The sequence below is a fragment of the Physella acuta genome, unplaced genomic scaffold, assembly GCF_028476545.2.
Source record: "Physella acuta isolate Inbredline_101_S28 unplaced genomic scaffold, ASM2847654v3 ptg000579l, whole genome shotgun sequence".
NCBI lineage: Eukaryota > Metazoa > Mollusca > Gastropoda > Physidae > Physella > Physella acuta.
Window position 1 is genome coordinate 1179945 of NW_026732098.1, and position 19488 is coordinate 1199432.

The window sequence follows — 19488 nt, forward strand, 5'->3', positions numbered from 1 at the left end:
TTATATAAACATACACGTTTACATAGATCAATTAATATAATATTATATAAAAATACAAGTTTATATAATATTATATTCTCCAGCACAAGTCCCTCTGGCTGCCCTAGTGAAGCAGACAAGTTTTAAAATGGTGCAGGAACAAAACCGGCTGATGCTGCCCATAAATGTGGAGTACAGTGACGTCAGTCATCTGTCGTGTGCCACTCGCTGTACGACGTCCAACATAACGTGCTACACTTACATCTACGACGGTCCGACACGACATTGTGGCCTGGGTGAGTAGGGCAGCTTGCAGGACATACAGGACATACAGGACATACAGGACATACAGGACATACAGGACTTACAGGACATACAGGACATACAGGACATACGGGACATACGGGACATACAGGACATACAGGACATACAGGACATACAGGACATACAGGACATACAGGACATACAGGACATACAGGACATACAGGACATACAGGACATACAGGACATACAGGACATACAGGACATACAGGACATACAGGACATACGGGACATACAGGACATACAGGACACACAGGACCTACAGGACATACAAGACATACAGGGCAAACAGGGCATAGAGGACATACAGGACATACAGGACATACAGGACATGTAACAATATAACATTTTACAGAGGACGTTTATCAAGTAACATTGTTGGACATTTGACTTGTGATACATTTGATACGAGACTGAAAATATAATTTTATCCATTCTGGTTAGATGAGAATTTTTGTAATTGTCTGCAGGTTCCTGGCTAGTCCTGGCCGCGCCGTCAGACCCTGCCGTCCGGGGAAAAATTTACTCAGCCGGCAAGTTTTGTAACACAAGCAGGAAAATACAGGTGGAGGCAGACGGCTCTGTTGCCGGCTTTGATCAGCTGTTTTGTTCTGGTGATGGTAAGTTAAGTGTTGTATGTGGTATGCAGAGGCGTATACAGGCTTTCAGGTTAGGGGGAGTGGCAAGTCTAGCATATATATATATATTCCTTCCTTCCGTCATCGATATAGATTTTGGAACCATAAAAGTAAACATCGCACCATGCAGTGCTTTTCAATGCATAGGATTGTCTTATTATAAGTTTAAGAGTAGGGTTTGTTTATATAACGACATAAATTTATTTTATAGTTGCCACTGTTTTTACTCTTTTGCACAACGTCAAGAAAATATTAAATACACGCACACTGCTAAAACATATTAAAAGGATCAATGTCAAATATCATTTTCGTTTAGATTCTCAGAAAAAGCGGATACATTTTAATAACATAATAACATTAGGGTAGAAAAATCTAATTAATTAAACTCTTTTTTTTTCTAATTTTGACAAGGGAGGTAATTTGAAAATAAATTCAACTCACGCTAATAAAAAACAATTGAATGCAAATCTACAGACGTCCTAGAAGGAATTAGTGTTGCAATAATATAATTAGCAAAATGTGAATGCAAATTATGCGGATGTGTAAGAGTAAATTATTGTTAGAAAATTATAATTAGAATGGATTGATAAAAGGCTAGCTTTTATTTATTTTATTCACTGAACCTACTGTTTACTACTTATAATTTTTAAAGAACTATTCCGCACTATTATAGACGCGTCATCACGTTCATTGGGTGCGCAATGGTTTTAGTTATGAAATTCTATTGTAAATTTAAAATTTAAAGTACTGAAAAAAATGCATGAATTGATAAAGTGCAATATTGTAGGTAAAGCACGGATATTTTAAATACTGCCTATTATTTATTGTATACACTGAACGTACTGTTTACTAATTATTATTCTATCTTTCGGTTCGCGGACAAGCTGGAGTTTTTATAGTCGTTCACTGAAGCAGACGCGTCCGCCGGTGCTCGGGCAGGGTGCGATTTGGCGTTACGGGATAGACTGTGAGCACTATGCGTTTATTTTTGCATTTAAGTCGTGTTTATGTTATGAGTGTTGTGTTTATATTTTCATTTGTTTTTTTATTTGCGTTTTTATTTTGTTTTAATGTGTTGCGTTTGTGTTTTCGTTTGTATTTGCATTGTATTTGTTTTTTTGTTTGTTTTCTTTTGGAAAATACTTTCAAACATAGCTCTGTATAAAACAAAAGAACAAAACACAATGTAGGCCGACAACGTAAAATAATGTATAACACAAAACAAAATACAACACAAAAATGCACAAAACACTACCAAAAACAAGAAACGCAACAGAATCTGGTCTGGCATTTCATATCTTTAAATTTTTGAATTACCTACTGCTTTTTGTGTTCTTCAAAGAATATTTTTAAACATAATAATAAGGTGTGTGTTAGATCGCTGTATCACTCACACACCTCTTTACTGGTAATTGCAAAAACAATATAAAAACAATATTCACAGTTTTATCTGTTTCAACAGCTACTATTTTGACTGTTTAATGAACAACTATAATAATCTTTACTTAATGTTTGTTTATTGATCTTTTGGAGGCAGTTTTACTCTTATCAATAGTGTTTTTATATTGTATTAACTAAATTTACCCAAAATATTTATATATACGTTCGCTACTTACATCTGTACGTGCTGGTCATCGTGAAGTTGTGTGTGGATGTGTTTACTTGTCTATACATTTCTATTCCCCCTGCGTACGCTACTGTTGGGATGGTCAGTTTAATGTTGTACATTGTATGGTAAGTGAAATTTTGTAAGTGAGATAGTAGTTTAAAGTTTGTAAGTGGGATGGTAGGCGCATAGCTGAATGTTTCTACACAAAATTCGCTTACCATCCAATACCACACGTCTTATGCCTAAAACTGAATTTCTAATTGCATGTGTTCTGGCCCAGAGTAAGATCATATTCTTTAGTTGTGACGCTATCTTTACCTGTCTCCCCAGTCCACGGCTCCTGTAAAGACGTCGTGACCCCCAGTCTAGACCTGTTGTGGCTGTTTTACCTGGGTGTCTAGTCATGTGTGACACTGACTCAGACGGTGGAGGGTGGACCATTTTCCAAAGACGTTTTTCTGCGTCTATTGATTTCAACAGAAATTGGACGGAATACAAGAACGGTTTCGGCAATTTGAGTTCCGGTGATTATTACTTGGGTAATGAGAACATTTACTTGATTACGTCACAGCGGCCACACGCGCTGAGAGTTGACTACCTGTATATAAACGATATATACAACAGGTACTCAAGCTTTCACATCTCAAGCGAGGCTGACGGCTACAGGCTAAACGTGAGTGGCTACCTTGGCGTCTATACCGACGGCCTACAGCTACAGAACAACATGAAGTTCAGCACTTTCGACAGGGACAACGACAACAGCATCACAAACTGCGCCCAGGCTCAGATGGGGGGCTGGTGGTTCGACGGATGCTCCGGTACAAACCTCAACGGCCAGTGGGGAGCGGCTGGGGACAAGGGCATAACCTGGAGGGATGACATCGTCAACCACTACAGCATCATCAACACAGAAATGAAATTTAGACCTACATGATTCGGTTCTCCGCGATTCGAACCATTGGTATCAAACTAAATGTCACACATCATAAAACTAAATGTTACATATCATAAAACTAAATGTCACACATCATAAAACTAAATGTTACATATCATAAAACTAAATATTACACATCATAAAACTAAATGTTACACATCATAAAACTAAATGTTACACATCATAAAACTAAATGTTACATATCATAAAACTAAATGTTACACATCATAAAACTAAATGTTACACATCATAAAACCAAATGTTACATATCATAAAACTAAATGTTACACATCATAAAACTAAATGTCACACATCATAAAACTAAATGTTACACATCATAAAACTAAATGTTACACATCATAAAACTAAATGTCACACATCATAAAACTAAATGTCACACATCATAAAACTAAATGTTACACATCATAAAACTAAATGTCACACATCATAAAACTAAATGTCACACATCATAAAACTAAATGTTACACATCATAAAACTAAATGTTACACATCATAAAACTAAATGTTACATATCATAAAACTAAATGTTACACATCATAAAACTAAATGTTACATATCATAAAACTAAATGTTACACATCATAAAACTAAATGTTACATATCATAAAACTAAATGTTACATATCATAAAACTAAATGTTACATATCATAAAAATAAATGTTACACATCATAAAACTAAATGTTTTACATCAAAAGCTGCTCACCAAATTGTTTTGCTTATAAAAGTTTCCCTACACAATTTTACCCTGCTTATCATTCAAATATTGTTTCTTCTTATTAATTATTCCGAAAGTAATCGTCCCCATAGGTAAGAGGTTCCCTTTTCTAAGCAGTCTTTTGTCGATGAGAAGTTTGCATTCAACCAGAGGTCATTACCTTGAGTGATAATTTTGGTTGTGGATTTCTAGTGTTTTTATTTTTTTGAAATCGTGTTAACACTAATCTTCAGTGTGCTTTCTTCAAATTGTATTTTGTTTTATTGGCTGTTTATTTGCCGCTTTAAAAAAAGGTGAAATTTGTTCTAACACTCTATGTAGTGTCTGAGTTAAACTTGAAATTTTGACATGGGTACTGAAGACTAGAGCAACTCCTAGCCGAAACGGCTAGACTATATATGCGTTGTGTTGAGTACTATTGCAGATAGATAAATGAAATTTCACAAGTAAGTAAAAGATCTAACTTCCCCGTTCTGTCGAATTTTGGGTAGTTTCCATTGACCGGAAGTACTAATTTACGCTATTTCCGATTTCTCAAAAAACGCATGTGTATTTATAAAGTACTAATACTATTCCGCACTATTATACACATTTTGTTTGGCGTTCACTTAGAGCGCAATTCTTCTTTCTACGAGATTCTATTTTTACAAGATTTTTTTTTTAACTTGCTTATTCTGTCGACAATCTGTCTGTCTAGATCGACAGGGGTCATCCATAAATGACGTCACGCTTTTTTGGACAAATTTTACCTCCCCCCCTCCCCTCCGTCCCACATCGTCACAAAAGCCAGCCCCCCCCCCCTAAAATGACGTCAAACCTCAGCCTACAACCCCCCCCCCCCTTAAAATTGCAATTGAATTTTTTTTTAACATCGATATTTTTCCAATATGTTGTCTGAACTCTATCAAAATAGGGGATTTTAATAAATTCCTGTTGCAATTTAGTAAAACGTCTAAAATTCGTTTTCTAACATTGCTTTTTTATGATGCAAAAGTGTGACGTCGCACCATTAGACCCCCCCCCCTCCCCCTCATCACACACCATCACAAAATTCCGGATCCCCCCTCCCCCCTACGAGTGTGACGTCATTTATGGACGACCCTAAACGTCTGTACGAAATTTCGGACACTTCTCACTGACAGATTTGTTTTAAAGTTGGCACGTGGGTAAAGACATGAAGACAATGCAACATGACATTAAATTTGACTTAATTGGTTGCCTGATTAGTTTTTATAAATTAATTAAAATTGTATCCAAATTAGTAGGGTGTCTTATCAAACTATTCCGCATTATTAGACACGCATCATCACGTTCATTAGGTTCGCAATGGTTTTCAGTCATGCAATTCTATTGTAAATTTTAAAAATTAAAGAACTGAAATGTTTTTTCATAAAAATGAATTGCACACCAAATGAACAGCAAACAATGTAATTATAACAGAGAGGAACATTAGAACTTAATAAAGAAAACCTTGATTAATGTTCATAGAGATAGAGTTAATTAATTATTTAATTTAGTAATATTTTTTGTCACAATACATTGTCTTCGAGTCTTGACCTACGTGAAAAGTTTGCTATAAATAGGTCCTGTAGAAGAGCTCGAAATTTCGCTCACAAGTTTCCGACTATGATGGACGAAGACAGAGGAAACTAGTTAAAAATAAATTCTTGTGAGTTGTCTCAGAAATCGGAATTAGCGTAAAGTACGATTTCCACTGATCGGAAATTAATTTAAAAGTTTGACAGAAAGCAGAGAACAAGAGCTTTTACTTATTTGTAAAATTTCGTCTTTCTAACCGAAACTGTTCTCATGTGTATTCATATTTCTAGAAAAAATATTGTACTCGGTTCTACAAAAGATATGCTTTAGTGGTTTTTAGGAGTAGCGTAAAAAAAAAAAAAAGAATGAGAATTTAAAGAAATGCAAATAAAATGTGGTTAAAATCTAGTCAAGAAAACAATTGTGTGTACGTTCTGGCAAATTTTGAGCTCATTGTGACGTAGATGAGAAAGTTGACGGAAGCCACGAATTGGTACAAGTTTCCGATGATAGTCTCCAGCAGGAAATACAAGTTGTCAGAGGACAGCACTGTGATGTTGGCGTAGAGCAGACACATGTAGATGACAGCTGTTGGTAGGTAGGCCGACAGCGTCACCAGGCACACGGTCAGCAACATCTTGGCCACCTTACGTTCTTGCGCGCGCTTGTTGCTAGACGTCTGCTCTGAGTTGACTTTGAGTAGTTTAGTTCTTCTGCTGGTGAGTTGAACGGTGATGACGACAGAGCAGAAGAGAATGATCAACAAGGTCAGGGTCGTGAAAGCGTTGTTGAGGTAAAAGTTGCTGTAGATGTTCAGCGGTCCGTAATTCTCCTGATAAAATTGACTGATCGCGACAAGACCGACCGTGACGTTGAATGTGACGTCATAGGTTTCTGCGTAGGTCAGACGGAATACAATGGGCAGGTACATCCCAAGGGTGTAGCCGTACAGGCACACGACCAGCCAGCAGACGCGGGACGGTGTAAAGACACGAGACACCCTCAGGGGGAAGCAGACGGCTACAAACCTTTCGATGGAGATAGCAGTTACATGACAAATGCTGATGGCTTCGAAAAAATCGGTGATCGGGTAAATGTAGACAAACGTGAATGCCCGGATTGTAATCGAACTCGGGACGTCGAACTGAGAAACTAAACACTTGAGCCTACGGAAGGGTTGGACAAAAGACGAACAGAGGTCACTGACCGATAACGACATGAGCAGAATGTTAGTGGACTCCTGCATGCCATGACGCGACAGGACAACAATGTTCAAGACGTTGGCCACAACCCCCAGCAGGCTCAGGACGTGGATGAGGAAACAGTTAAAGAAAATGTCGAGCACGTTGAAAACTATCGCGTCGATGTCGTCCACCGTCTGCAAGTCGTCTGCTGTTTGTGAACCAGGGGAGCTAATCACGATGTTGTTTACATGAACGGAAGTGACGTGTGAATCGCTGACGTCAGAAGTTTTAAAACTACTGCTGGAGTTGTCGAACATGTAAATAACATCCATGGCAAGTTTTCTAAAAATGTTTTATAGAATTATCTGGCAATGTTTGGACAGAAATTCTGATCATGTGACTCGTGATAACCAATCAGCCGATCATCAGCCGGTCAACATAGACTTCCAATATAAATTTGTCAACATAGACTTCTAATATAAATTTGTCAACATAGACTTCTAATATAAATTTGTCAACATAGATCTCTACTATAAATTTGTGAACATAGATCCCTACTATAAATTTGTGAACATAGATCCCTACTATAAATTTGTGAACATAGATCTATGTTGTATATTTGTCAACATCCTTTGAAAAAGTTTAACTGCAGTGGGCTTACTCTTGTTCGTGATTTAAAGTTCAAATATTGCGAGTTCTTAAATTAAATGACTCATTAAACATTTCCCTGGTATTTACTGTAATTATAATGTGACATCATCTACCGACGCTAATTAATGTCGACTGAACAGCGCCGATTGCTGTAAATTATATATCAACTACAAGATAAGTCGTATATTTTGTAAAGCTGGTATTCTATAATTAACTGATAATCAATTTTGTATGAAGCAAATAATTAAAGTACAAACTTTTTATAATGACAGACGGGCGTAGATTTTTTAGTTGCTGTGTATCCTTGTAGCAAAAACGAATCAATATGATGATGATTTTTTTTGTTTGCTGTGTATCCTTGTAGCAAAAATGAATCAATATGATGATGATATGTGTGAGACAACAGCAACCATACAGAATTATCATTCGATCGATACTTGTTTATGTTTAGACAACCCATTGTGTTTGCTGGCGTTCTATGAGTGATGTGTACCTGGTCACAGTTTGTCTGTTTGGTCTAGATTTGAGAGTTTATCTGGCAACAGTTTGTCTGTTTGGTCTAGATTTGAGAGTTTATCTGGCAACAGTTTGTCTGTTTGGTCTAGATTTGAGAGTTTATCTGGCAACAGTTTGTCTGTTTGGTCTAGATTTGAGAGTTTATCTGGCTACAGTTTGTCTGTTTGGTCTAGATTTGAGAGTTTATCTGGCTACAGTTTGTTTGTTTGGTCTAGATTTCTTGAGAAGTGGAACTTATGCTACTTTTGGTTTTTCAAAAGGCTATAACTTAAGTACTGTTTCACATAGATAAACGAAATGTCCCATATAAGTAAAAGATCTAATTTTCCTCCGTCTGTCAAATTCTGAGTAATTTTCGTTGACCGGAAGTAATGATTTACGCTATTTCCGATTTCTCAAAAACGCGTATGAATTTATATTCCGCACTATTTTACACATAATGTTTACCGTTCAATTGGTGCGCAATTCTTTTTTCTACGAGATTCTATTATATTTTTAAAAAGTGTAAGTTATGTAAAAACTGATTTAAAATTAAATCTATATCCCAAGTTGCCATCCCCGTAGTGTTATATAAGATTATTCGAAAAAGTTTAGGGGAGATTATGTAAGATAAAAGGGGAGAAAACTGCTTAAATATTCAACCGTCCCATAAAAAACTCGGTTATGTGCCCTTAGCATGTATACACCAACCTATCGAATCACTCTCTGCCCACTAAAAGGGACAAAACCCGGGGGAAATTCACGGCAGCTCCATCCTACTTTAAATAGATTTCTAGTTGTAAGGTTGCTAACGTTTCACCTCTTGCTCATGTCATGCTTGTTAGGTTTAGTCCTATTTCATTAGTAATACTTGACTATTTGCAACTTTTTTAAACTCGTTTCTTTTCCTTGTATGCACATATTTACCTCATATCAACATTTTGATGTCTATTTATCTCTCACGTATTAATAACTCACAATATTATGCCTCTTGTAATTTATTTGACATTGTTTAATACGTTTTTTTTTGTTCGCCTTGTCTGTAAGTATATAGATCGCTGTACATGTTATTATTTTAAAATGGAAAATAAATGTAAAAAAAAAAGTTAAATTATTTTTCAACTAAATTATTGTTCTTACCTTTCAGGTCATTTCATTTTTTAATGATAAGGTATGGGTTAGATAACTGTATTGATGACACAGCTCTTTACTGGTAATTGTTAAAACAATAATCAGTTTTACCTGTTTCAAAAGCTCTAGTTCTGTTGTACACAAACAACTCTAGTTTTTCCTGTTTCTGATGTTCGTTTACTCATCTGTTGGAAACTGTTTTACTCTTATCCACAGTGTTTTTCTATAAATTTACCCGAGGTATTTAAGTGTATGTTTGTTAAGTACATCTTTATGTGCTAATCATCTTGACTCATATAAATGCTCTTTATTTTTCAATACGTTTATTAAGCTTCTCCCCCCCCCCCCACTCCCCCATATAATTTGCATCGAGTTTTTAACGCAGTTCACCCAAAAATGTGCGCATCTGTATGAGATGCCTTTGCAAATTTTTAGATCAGCTTACATACAAGGGCAGTACTGAAATATTAAATCAAATCTTATTCCACGGGGCACATTTTACATAAACAATTACCCTACTTTTCTAGACTGATCTTAAAACCCAAATTAATAGCAGCCGATCAAACACTCTTTTCTATGAAAGACTCAATGAAATTATCAATGACAGAGTCAATGATAACTACCGCTCTCCTGTATTTTTCTCTCGAGAAACTCAATGATAAAGCGTTAGTAGTTATAAAGAGAGAGAGTTTATCAAAACGGAAATAATTCAACTAGTTTAATTAATAAAGCGTTAAACGTAATTATTAATTCTTAATTTCTCAGCGATTGATACAATTGTTTAGGGACAGTTAAACTATTTTTAAAAAAATATAGATCCTCGATCTTCATTTATAATTTATTAATTAAAATAAGATTTTTAAAAAATAATTAAAACAGGTCTGTGTACTATATTATTAAAAAAAAGCAACTAATGAATATAATAAATAATTTTGACTATTTCTCTTTCTAAACCTATCGAATATATTTTTTTTTTAAATGCAAGGTAATCTTTTATAGAACCTACATGATTAACTTTTCTTCTAATAATAAAAAAAAAACTCTAAATAAAAACTATTATTCCTACAAATATTAGAGTAGTCTCCCTTGACAGTTTCTATTCGAATGTATTTTGTGTTAATTTTCGTTATGAAATACAGTTGTTTTTTTAAATTAATTATATAAGAAAACAATCTATCTCTGTGTATATTTATTTTAAAAAATATTACAATAATTAGAATAGGTGTTTCTGGTTAAATAGCAATTATTCTCATTCTAAATCTTTGGCTATCGAGTTTCATGGGTTTTTAAATTTAAGATTATGAACACATTGGCTTGACGAAAATGATTATATATACTTAAATACATACTAAAATTTACTTTTGTTAATAAACCTACACTATTTTATGCACACATACAAAAAAGAATATTTTAGCGGCAGTTACAACGTCAAAAAAAAAAGGAAACTCCTCTATACTGAATAGTTCTACGTAACAACAAAAATGTAAAAATACATAGTCCTAGAGAACACTAACACATACATATATACATACGAAGATATGTGTGGGTGTAAGTAGGATGTGAGGTGGGTAGACAGGCGGGGTGGAAGGAAAGCAGTTTGGCAGGAATAACGGTAGGTAGGAAAGTAGGTAGGCAGGCAGCAGCGCAGGCAGGTTAGTAGATAGGTAGGTACGTAGGCAGGGAGTTAGGTATGTAGGTAGGTGGGCCTAGGTAGGAAGGCGCCTCACTCGGTATAGTGAGCGATTATGGTAGCCCATCATATTCATAGCGTTTCGCAATTATTAAAACGAACAAATGTACCATAGTACTCACGGGAAAACCCGGGGAGCTAAATAGAACCCTGCCGGGGCGCCACCAAATCGAATTTTTTTTCGCAGAAACCACCACATGGGTATTAGCATTAGCTTCTCAAATTTGAATGACAAACGAATGAAATCTTTGGTAATGCTTAAACAAACAAACCCACATATTCTTTTTTTTGGGGCGCGGGTTTGTCCACACTGCCGCCTAGACGCACCAAGGCTCATTGTATGAAAGCCTTGAGTGTACGTTAATCAACCTCTGTAATAGTGAGGTAGAACACACATTGCGACCGCCCATGTGTTAGAGACGCGTCCCTTGGTGCTCCAGGGAGCCACTGGTTATACTTCCGCAGGGGCGCCCCTAATTCGGTTTAATTATAAAATGTCGTGTGCCGCCGTGTCCCTATTGTAGGGTGCTCTTTAAAGAGTCACTCTCGGTAGAGCCCGGGGCGCTCGCTGTCGCCAACTGCCAGGGCGCCGGCGGGCGCTCATTATTCTACTTAGTGAACATTTATAGTAACCCATCTAAACCGTAGTGTCGCCCGAGGTGGGTCTTGGCCGGGGAGCTGGCGGTTGAACCTGGTGTAGTTTTATCATTGAATCTCAGAGGCGTAGCACCATTCCTGGCGCCTGGGGACAAATTTTCAATTTGGCGCCCCCCCCCCTCCCGCCGGCGACAAACTTTCAATTTGGCGTCCCCCCCCCCCCCCCCCGTATTTTTTTATATTTATAATGCAAAACTGTATCTAAAATGAGCTTTAATGAGCGCCAAAAGGGGTAGACAATTTTTAAAAAATCCTCATTCTTCATTAAAATTTAAGAAAACAGATTTATACATGACTGATATCCTCAATTATTTTATATAGAGGAGTGTATGTAGGGATGGGCGCCTTTTTGCCAGCGTTTGAATAGGGTTGGCACAACATTGATAGTTCGCCCCGGGCGCCGGAATAGGTTGCTACGCCTCTGCTTCCTGCTAGGACGCCGCCCTGGCGAAATCTTTCCGGGGGGGGGGCGTGTTGGGGGGGGGGGGCGTGCGGACACTGTTAAAAGTATTTTTTTTTCTATATGAATTCCGTTTCGTTCTGCTTTCCCCCCCCCCCCCCCCCCCCCCCCCCCGAATAGATTCCTGGAAAAAACTCTGTTCACAAAGTTTTATGGCGATCCGATGAAAAAGATGTAGTAATTCATATAGGACAAACAGATAAACATACTTTCATTTCTATAAATATAAATAGATATATACTTTAACTAGTGTCCGCATACCCGCACTCGGAAACTTAGTCACAATTTTATTTGTTACATTTGAACCCTTTAGGTTAATTAATATTAACAAAATTGAACAAGATGCAACCAATACAGTTAACCAAGAAATTGAACAAGTAAAATTCATGTTATCTTTTTATTGTTTTTAGATATAGAGTAGTAACAGACTACCTACAGGTCCTAACTCGCGACGAGGTACACATTTGTATTAAAACACAGATCTAAGACATTTTCTATTTAGGTGGGTTTTGCAGTACAGTGGTTTCTTACTTTCTTAAGTCGTGGACAAGTGATTGCGCTTATCTCTGTTGAGTAGCAATGTATTCTGTCCTATATTAGACACATTTGTAAATATCTGTCACAATATGGACATAGAGATGATATAACGATAGCTTATCTTTGCGGACGACGCTAAACTTTGGCATCGACACCACGGCCTACAAGTTCAAATTTGGTCCTTCAGAAATGTTTGAAGTCTCTAGATTAAAACTACTTTTCTCTTTTATGTGCCTATTGACCACATCACATGTATTTGTTCTGAAAGTCTAAAAACAGAGGCACAAATATATCGTCTAGACTTGTGAGGTCTACAGATTAGGTATTTTGGCAGTTATCTAAGCCCTTGCCTGTTCTGACTCAAAGCCTTATTCTTTCTCTATCGACGCCTTGCGTAACATGGGATTGGGTTTTTAAGGCGGCATAAAGCTTTATGTTGTTCCTTTTTGAGTACATTAGATTAAAAACTAACGTTTTCAGATGCCTAAAGATGTTTAACCACTAATTAATCAGAATAATGGGTCAAGATTTCAATTCTTGGTTTTGGGACACGTTAGTTGCCGGGGTTGAGCTAATGTCGATAGCATAAGGACTGTACCTTGATGCGGGCGTTTTATTTGTTGCCCATCGTAATAATTGAATGGTTGATGGGGCTTCTTCAAGGGTTTGATTTGCCGTAATGTTAATGATATCATGCATGAGAGGCTTTTGTAAGAAGAAAATGCGTTAAAACACTTTTTAGTTATGCTTTTTTTAAATAGGCCTATATTTTACGACAACATAATCGTAATGAACAATAACATGAATTTAAACAACTTTAGAATACACCTGTTTCGGCTAACATGAATATTATTCTTCAAACTAGTAATGTTAAACGTGTCTTTTTCGCATTTTCGACTTATAAGCATTACAGTAAATTCCGATAACGTCCGTATGCATACAAGCAATGGCGTAGGCAAGGAGGGGTTTAATAGTGATTTAATAATGACGAGCCGACCCGCAGCGTATCATACGCCGCTATTTAGTTGTTTTATTTTCTACTTTTCAGTAATTCATTATTTGTGAATTCGACAGTACCAACGCTGCCACTGAAAATATTTGCTTTAAAACATTAACCCCCCTCCTCCTCCCCCGTGAAAGCAGCCTCCTCTTAGTTATTTCTTAGTTACCTCCTGTAAGTTTAAAATCGAACTAAATTATCTGCCCCTAATAGAAAGACGGCTCTACGATTTGTAAACATTTAGAGTGAACACAGCTCACCAGACAATGTGGGGGTGGGGTATGGGTGGTAGTGATAGTGAGAAAGAGAGGGGACTGCAAGGAGGCGCTTGCAGCTTGTTTTCTAACGGCTCCCAGAAGAGAATTATATATATATATATATATAGATACTTTCTTAACCCTTTACTGGACATCATGTTTGGTACCTTGCCCCCGGCAACTGGGTGGATTTGGATTACACCCAAGTTTTACTTCATAGTAAATGGCTTTAGTTTTAATTATTGGAGTTGGTTGCAACATTGACACAGTTGAAGGTATTCAGAACAAGGTGGCCAGGAGAAATCACATTAATTAGTATAAAATTTACCATTACTAACAATAGGCCCTACTTAATTGTTTAATGTTGCTGGATATTAAGCCTAGTAGGTATTTATGTTTATTAATTTGTACAGAAACAAAAAAAAGGATTCCCAAACAAAGTTTTATTTTTCAGAAATAACGAAAATGATACAAATCAATAAAGAACAGTTTTCAAAAGAATTTGTATATAGATCTAAGTAATTATTATAAAATAGGAATATAGTATTGCATAGATAAAAATAAAATACTTGACACAAACAATATGAGGAATATTTTTCATCAGAGAAGAGAAAAATATATGATGTAGTTTGAAAATAGTAATCTACAGAATGTAGCTTTTGCAGATTAAAATGAAAATTCTCATGCCTATGTAATTTATTGAGTAAATGAAGCAAGGCCCAAAACACTAGGCTAAATAATATGCATGGGACAGGCATTGAAAACTACAAATTGCATATAGTGAAGGTTACCCTACTTTTATTGGCTATATCCACCACAGTAAAGTTTTATGGCTTTCTTACCTGCTTGTAAAATTGTTAAGGAAAAAGTGAAGTATTGTTAACTTTTTATGGCAGGCCAACTACTGGCTGTGTTCTGGGAACATGTCATCTGTAAGGGGCATTGTTCTCGGCACATGTTGTCATTTTGTGTGTTCTCGGCACATGTTGCCATTTTGTGTGTTCTGGGAACATGTTGCCATTTTGTGAGTTCATGGAACATGTTGACATTATTTGGCTGTGTTCTGGGAACATGTTGCCATTTTGTGTGTTCTGGGAACATGTTGTCATTTTGTGTGTTCTGGGAACATGTTGAAATTATGTGGCTGTGTTCTGGGAACATGTTGCCATTATGTGGCTGTGTTCTGGGAACATGTTGACATTATGTGGCTGTGTTCTGGGAACATGTTTGTTTCATTTTTAAATATTATAATAAAACATTCTGAGAAATTCTATATTAGGAATTGTGTATATATATATATAAATTTATATATTTAATAAGACAATTGGATGAATTATAATAAACAGCAAAAATGATTCAAATAAGTTTAGAAGTATTTGGCTTGCTGTCCTAACAGTGAACTGTATTCCGAGCTTGTTTCCCTAGTGATAATTCATGTTTTTTGTGCCACCCTTCCAATCAAGTATTCAGCTTTTTCTTGGCCTGTATCAAAATGCTGGTCATAGACTTGCTTGACTTGTGTATCACAATATGATTTTGAATGTTTTTCTGTAAATGAAATAAAGGCAAAATATTTTGATACTTTCTTTTGTGGAACTTGCAAGAGAAATAAATTACAAATTTATATTACTATCTCTAATATTTCTTTACTATGACTAATTACTTTGAAAAGATAAAGCACTGAACATGATGAATAACAAGAAACAAACATTATCAGAAAAGATTATAGATTTAAAATTGTGTTCATTCATATTGAAGATTAATGAAGTAGACTATCAATATTTACCCTCTTGATGGCTGATACTTTGATTTGATGTCTTTACTTTAAGCTTATACATCAGTCTCTGTGTGGTAAAATATGAAATAATATGCTTCAATAAAACTGTTTCAATATATTAATTACATTAGATAAGTACATAGTTTTGAGCTCTGTAACAATATGTGTTTCAATTATCATTCAAATATAATACCCTCTATGTTGTACAACTCACTGATTTATTAGAATTTAAGAAAAGACAATAATTAATACAATATTTTGGATTAAAATCCATTATATTTATTATAACATATAATGCTATCTCTTGCTATAATAATTACTTTAAAAAATGGGTTATGCCTATAGTACAGTTACCTGAGGATGAAACTAGGCACAGTGATTAGGCACAGTGAGACTGATTAATATCCCTTGTAATTGAACATCAGTTGTAGTTATGAAATCTGGATGGCCAAACACACACTCATAGTCCTGAAAAGCAATTTACACATAGATTAGCAAGAATATCTCACTAATTATTAAATTAAAGCTAACCCCTATTTAGTGCAATCCATCAAAGTAGTTGCATTTTTTGTTAAGCTGTAGACACAATACAAAGTAATGTTTATTCTGTGATTTACATACTTTTATAAAATAGCAATCAAATTACATACATACATATATATATATATATATATATATATATATATATATATATATATATATATATATATATATATATATATATATATATATATATATATATATATATATATATATATATATATATATATATATATATATATATATATATATATATATATATATATATATATATATATTCAGTGTAAATTTGTAAATTTTAGTTATGTCTTGTTATTAAATTTATTTACTCGACTGATCTAAACTCACTTTATTTAAACATAATATTGTGGATAAGTATAGTGATTTTATTATCCAGCAATAAAAAGCAGGCCTAAAAAATTTTAAATAGTAACGTTTGCGAATGAACACATTAAATTCTATGTATTTCAATTTCTATGTCTTTCCCAACTTGATGCATGTTACTAACCAAGCACTAAACTATAGTCCTAAATAATCTTGACTCTAATTACTATTTATCGGACAACCTGAATCTTAGCGATACCATGTTATAATATATTATTTTAAAAACAGCTTACCACTAATTACTAAAATCAATTGTTTTTAGTATTAACTGAGCCGCATACTATCTGCTGCTATTGTCATCACCAGAAATCCAGTATGCTGGCAAGGTTTAGTCTCTAAGTTCCCTACAACCTCTTTCCTCTCAAGTGCGGAAAACACTGAAATCATTAATCATTATTTCATTATGCCTAATAGTTTAAAGGTAGTATTAAAGTAGTACTAAATAGTACGAGTCTTAGTTACTGTAACTATGGGTCTAATGAATATTATTATTGTGTATGCTTACATGCTTTAAGTTTTATGCACAATATTGGTATATAATATATAGTCTGTAGTCTCTATAGCCTAAACTATAGAGTATATATAGGCCTATAAGCCTAAATATAACAGCAGTTTGAATAATGCTCATTAGCATGCATTCACTATAAACTATAAAGATAAACAAATATTTCAATTCAATTTAATTCTAACTAATAATAGTAAATAGTAAATAGGCCTTTTTCTTGTGGTAACAAATTTAAAGTATAGGGCAGTATACTTAGTTGTAGTATAGGCATAGTAGATTCTATATTTAAGTATGTGGGCTTTTCATTCCAATGCACCACAATGGATACTACACATGATCAAGCTTGACCTCTGATCTAAAGATTTAATAATTGGGACTAACAAACAGTGAAAGTACAATAAAAATCATGTATGTGAGCGGGTGAATGGATTATTTTTTTATTATTTTATTTGTTGCGAATCTGGGAGTGCATGGTGGTCCAATGGGGAACGGCACGGAGTCCCCTTCCGTCCGAAGCGGTCACTATAAATTGACCGCTCGGAGTGATTTTCTTCCTTTTTTTGACCCGCGGCGAGATGTAGGTCGGGTCAGGTTTCTGCGTGGCGCACCGCACGCGTGGAGGTATTTGTTTTTTTATACTTTATCTTTATGTGATTTGTATGAATGCGACTGTCGATGTTTCTCGTATTCTTTCATTTTCGTCTAAAACGAGATAGTGAGCATCGGCATGTCTGGTATGCACGTGGTGTGTTATTTTGAAACATTTAAAATGTATTTTTTCTAAACTCGTGGCGTGTGTTTCGGACCACGTGGTTTAGGCCAGTGTGTTTAGGAGTGTTTCCTAAACTAGTGTGAATGCGTGTGTGCATTTACCTGATTGTTTTATGATGTGTTATTGACTAGGATTGGCTTAGTCAATAGTCAGTTGTTTTAGACAGTAATTAGATTAGTATATTTTAGTTGCCTCGAGTTTTAGGTTGTTTAAAATTAATGTGTGTGCTGTTTCGTGCAACGTCGTATTGAGTATCGCTTGCTTTGTGTCTGCCTTCATTGGGGCCTTAGCGGAGTGTGTTAACTTTAATGTTATCAATATAGATGTTGTTTATGTAAACCAATGGCTTCGGGCTTCCTTGTGTAGGAAAGATTGGTTCTACGATGAATTTGTTTACACGTTATTTTTAAGTTGCTAGTTCTTCTTTAGACAGTGGTTAGTTGTTTTTGAGAATTGCTTTTAGAATTGTATAGTAAGGATTAGTTTTACTCGAGGCTTTAGCTAGATAGTAGTAGTAGGTAGCATTTTGAACTTGTGTATATATTTATGTATATATCTGCCATTACCATGCATTTTTCTTATGTTTTCCTTTTCTTTTTCTCTTCCCCCCCCCCCCCCCCTTCCAGTGAGGTTGCTTGTGCAACTTGGCTGGGTGTTTTGTTATATATGAATTGTTTTGTTTGGTGTAAAAAGTTTGTTGTGTACGTATTGTGTTCTACGTAGTGGTTTTACGTAGTGTTTTGTTTGGTGTGGACTTTTGGATGTCGAGAATGGATGAAGGGAGGTTTCTGTGTGTCAGGGCCTGGACCATCCTAGACATAAGTCGGCGCAACACCAGCAAATGGTCGAACGTAATGTTTTGTTGTATATAAACTGTTTTGTTTTGTCTGTTTTGTGTCAGTAGTTTTAATCTATTCTTTTTTTATAACTTTTGGTTCCATGCAATAAATTTTATTAAATTGTTAAAAGTTTTTGTTTTATTTTAGTAGCTTATTATTTAGACTAAGGTTAGGGTTTAACCACTGTGGGTTCTACCACGGTTGCACTGACCGGACAGATTAGTTAGTTAAGCCTATGTAAGCCCTGCTAGGGGGGGGGGGGGATACCTAAAATCTCTATCTTCCCTTCCCTAGGCTTAACTAACTAATCTGTCCGGTCAGTGCAACTGTGGTAGAACCCACAGTGGTTAAACCCTAACCTTAGTCTAAATAATAAAAACAAAAAAATCTTTTAACAATTTAATAAAATTTATTTAACAAAATATGGAACCAAAAGTTATTATAAAAAAACTAGAATCTAGATCTAGACAAAAAACACTCAAGACTAAGACTCTAATGACTAAGACATACAAAACAAACAGAACTCAACGAAACAAAACACCCAATTTCGGACCACCGTCCTAGAAAGAGGAAAAATAGACAAATTAATTCAAAATGTAATAAAAGTTATACACAAGGCAGTAAGCTGACACAATTGTCAGCCTAAACAAGAGGCTCTCATAAATGAAAGTAAAATCTACAATAATCCATGACTAAACCCAGGCCATCATACTACCACGTGGTCTGGATAAAACAAACATTGAGACTTCTCAAAGTCGAAGTGACTAAATAGATCTAGTATATAGTCACTTTGTATACAAAATAAGCAAACAAAAATATGGAAAACATAATAAAACACTATAAAAATAACCCT

The 19488-nt window shown here is 35.3% G+C and overlaps 1 protein-coding gene across 1 annotated transcript; it reads right to left on the reverse strand.

Annotated features, from left to right (window-relative positions):
• Positions 1-6165: 6165 nt before the first annotated feature.
• On the reverse strand, positions 6166-7272 carry LOC131947022 (FMRFamide receptor-like). The gene has a single exon (XM_059308105.1). The coding sequence runs from the start codon at positions 7270-7272 to the stop codon at positions 6166-6168; it is 1107 nt and encodes a 368-aa protein (XP_059164088.1).
• Positions 7273-19488: the final 12216 nt, after the last annotated feature.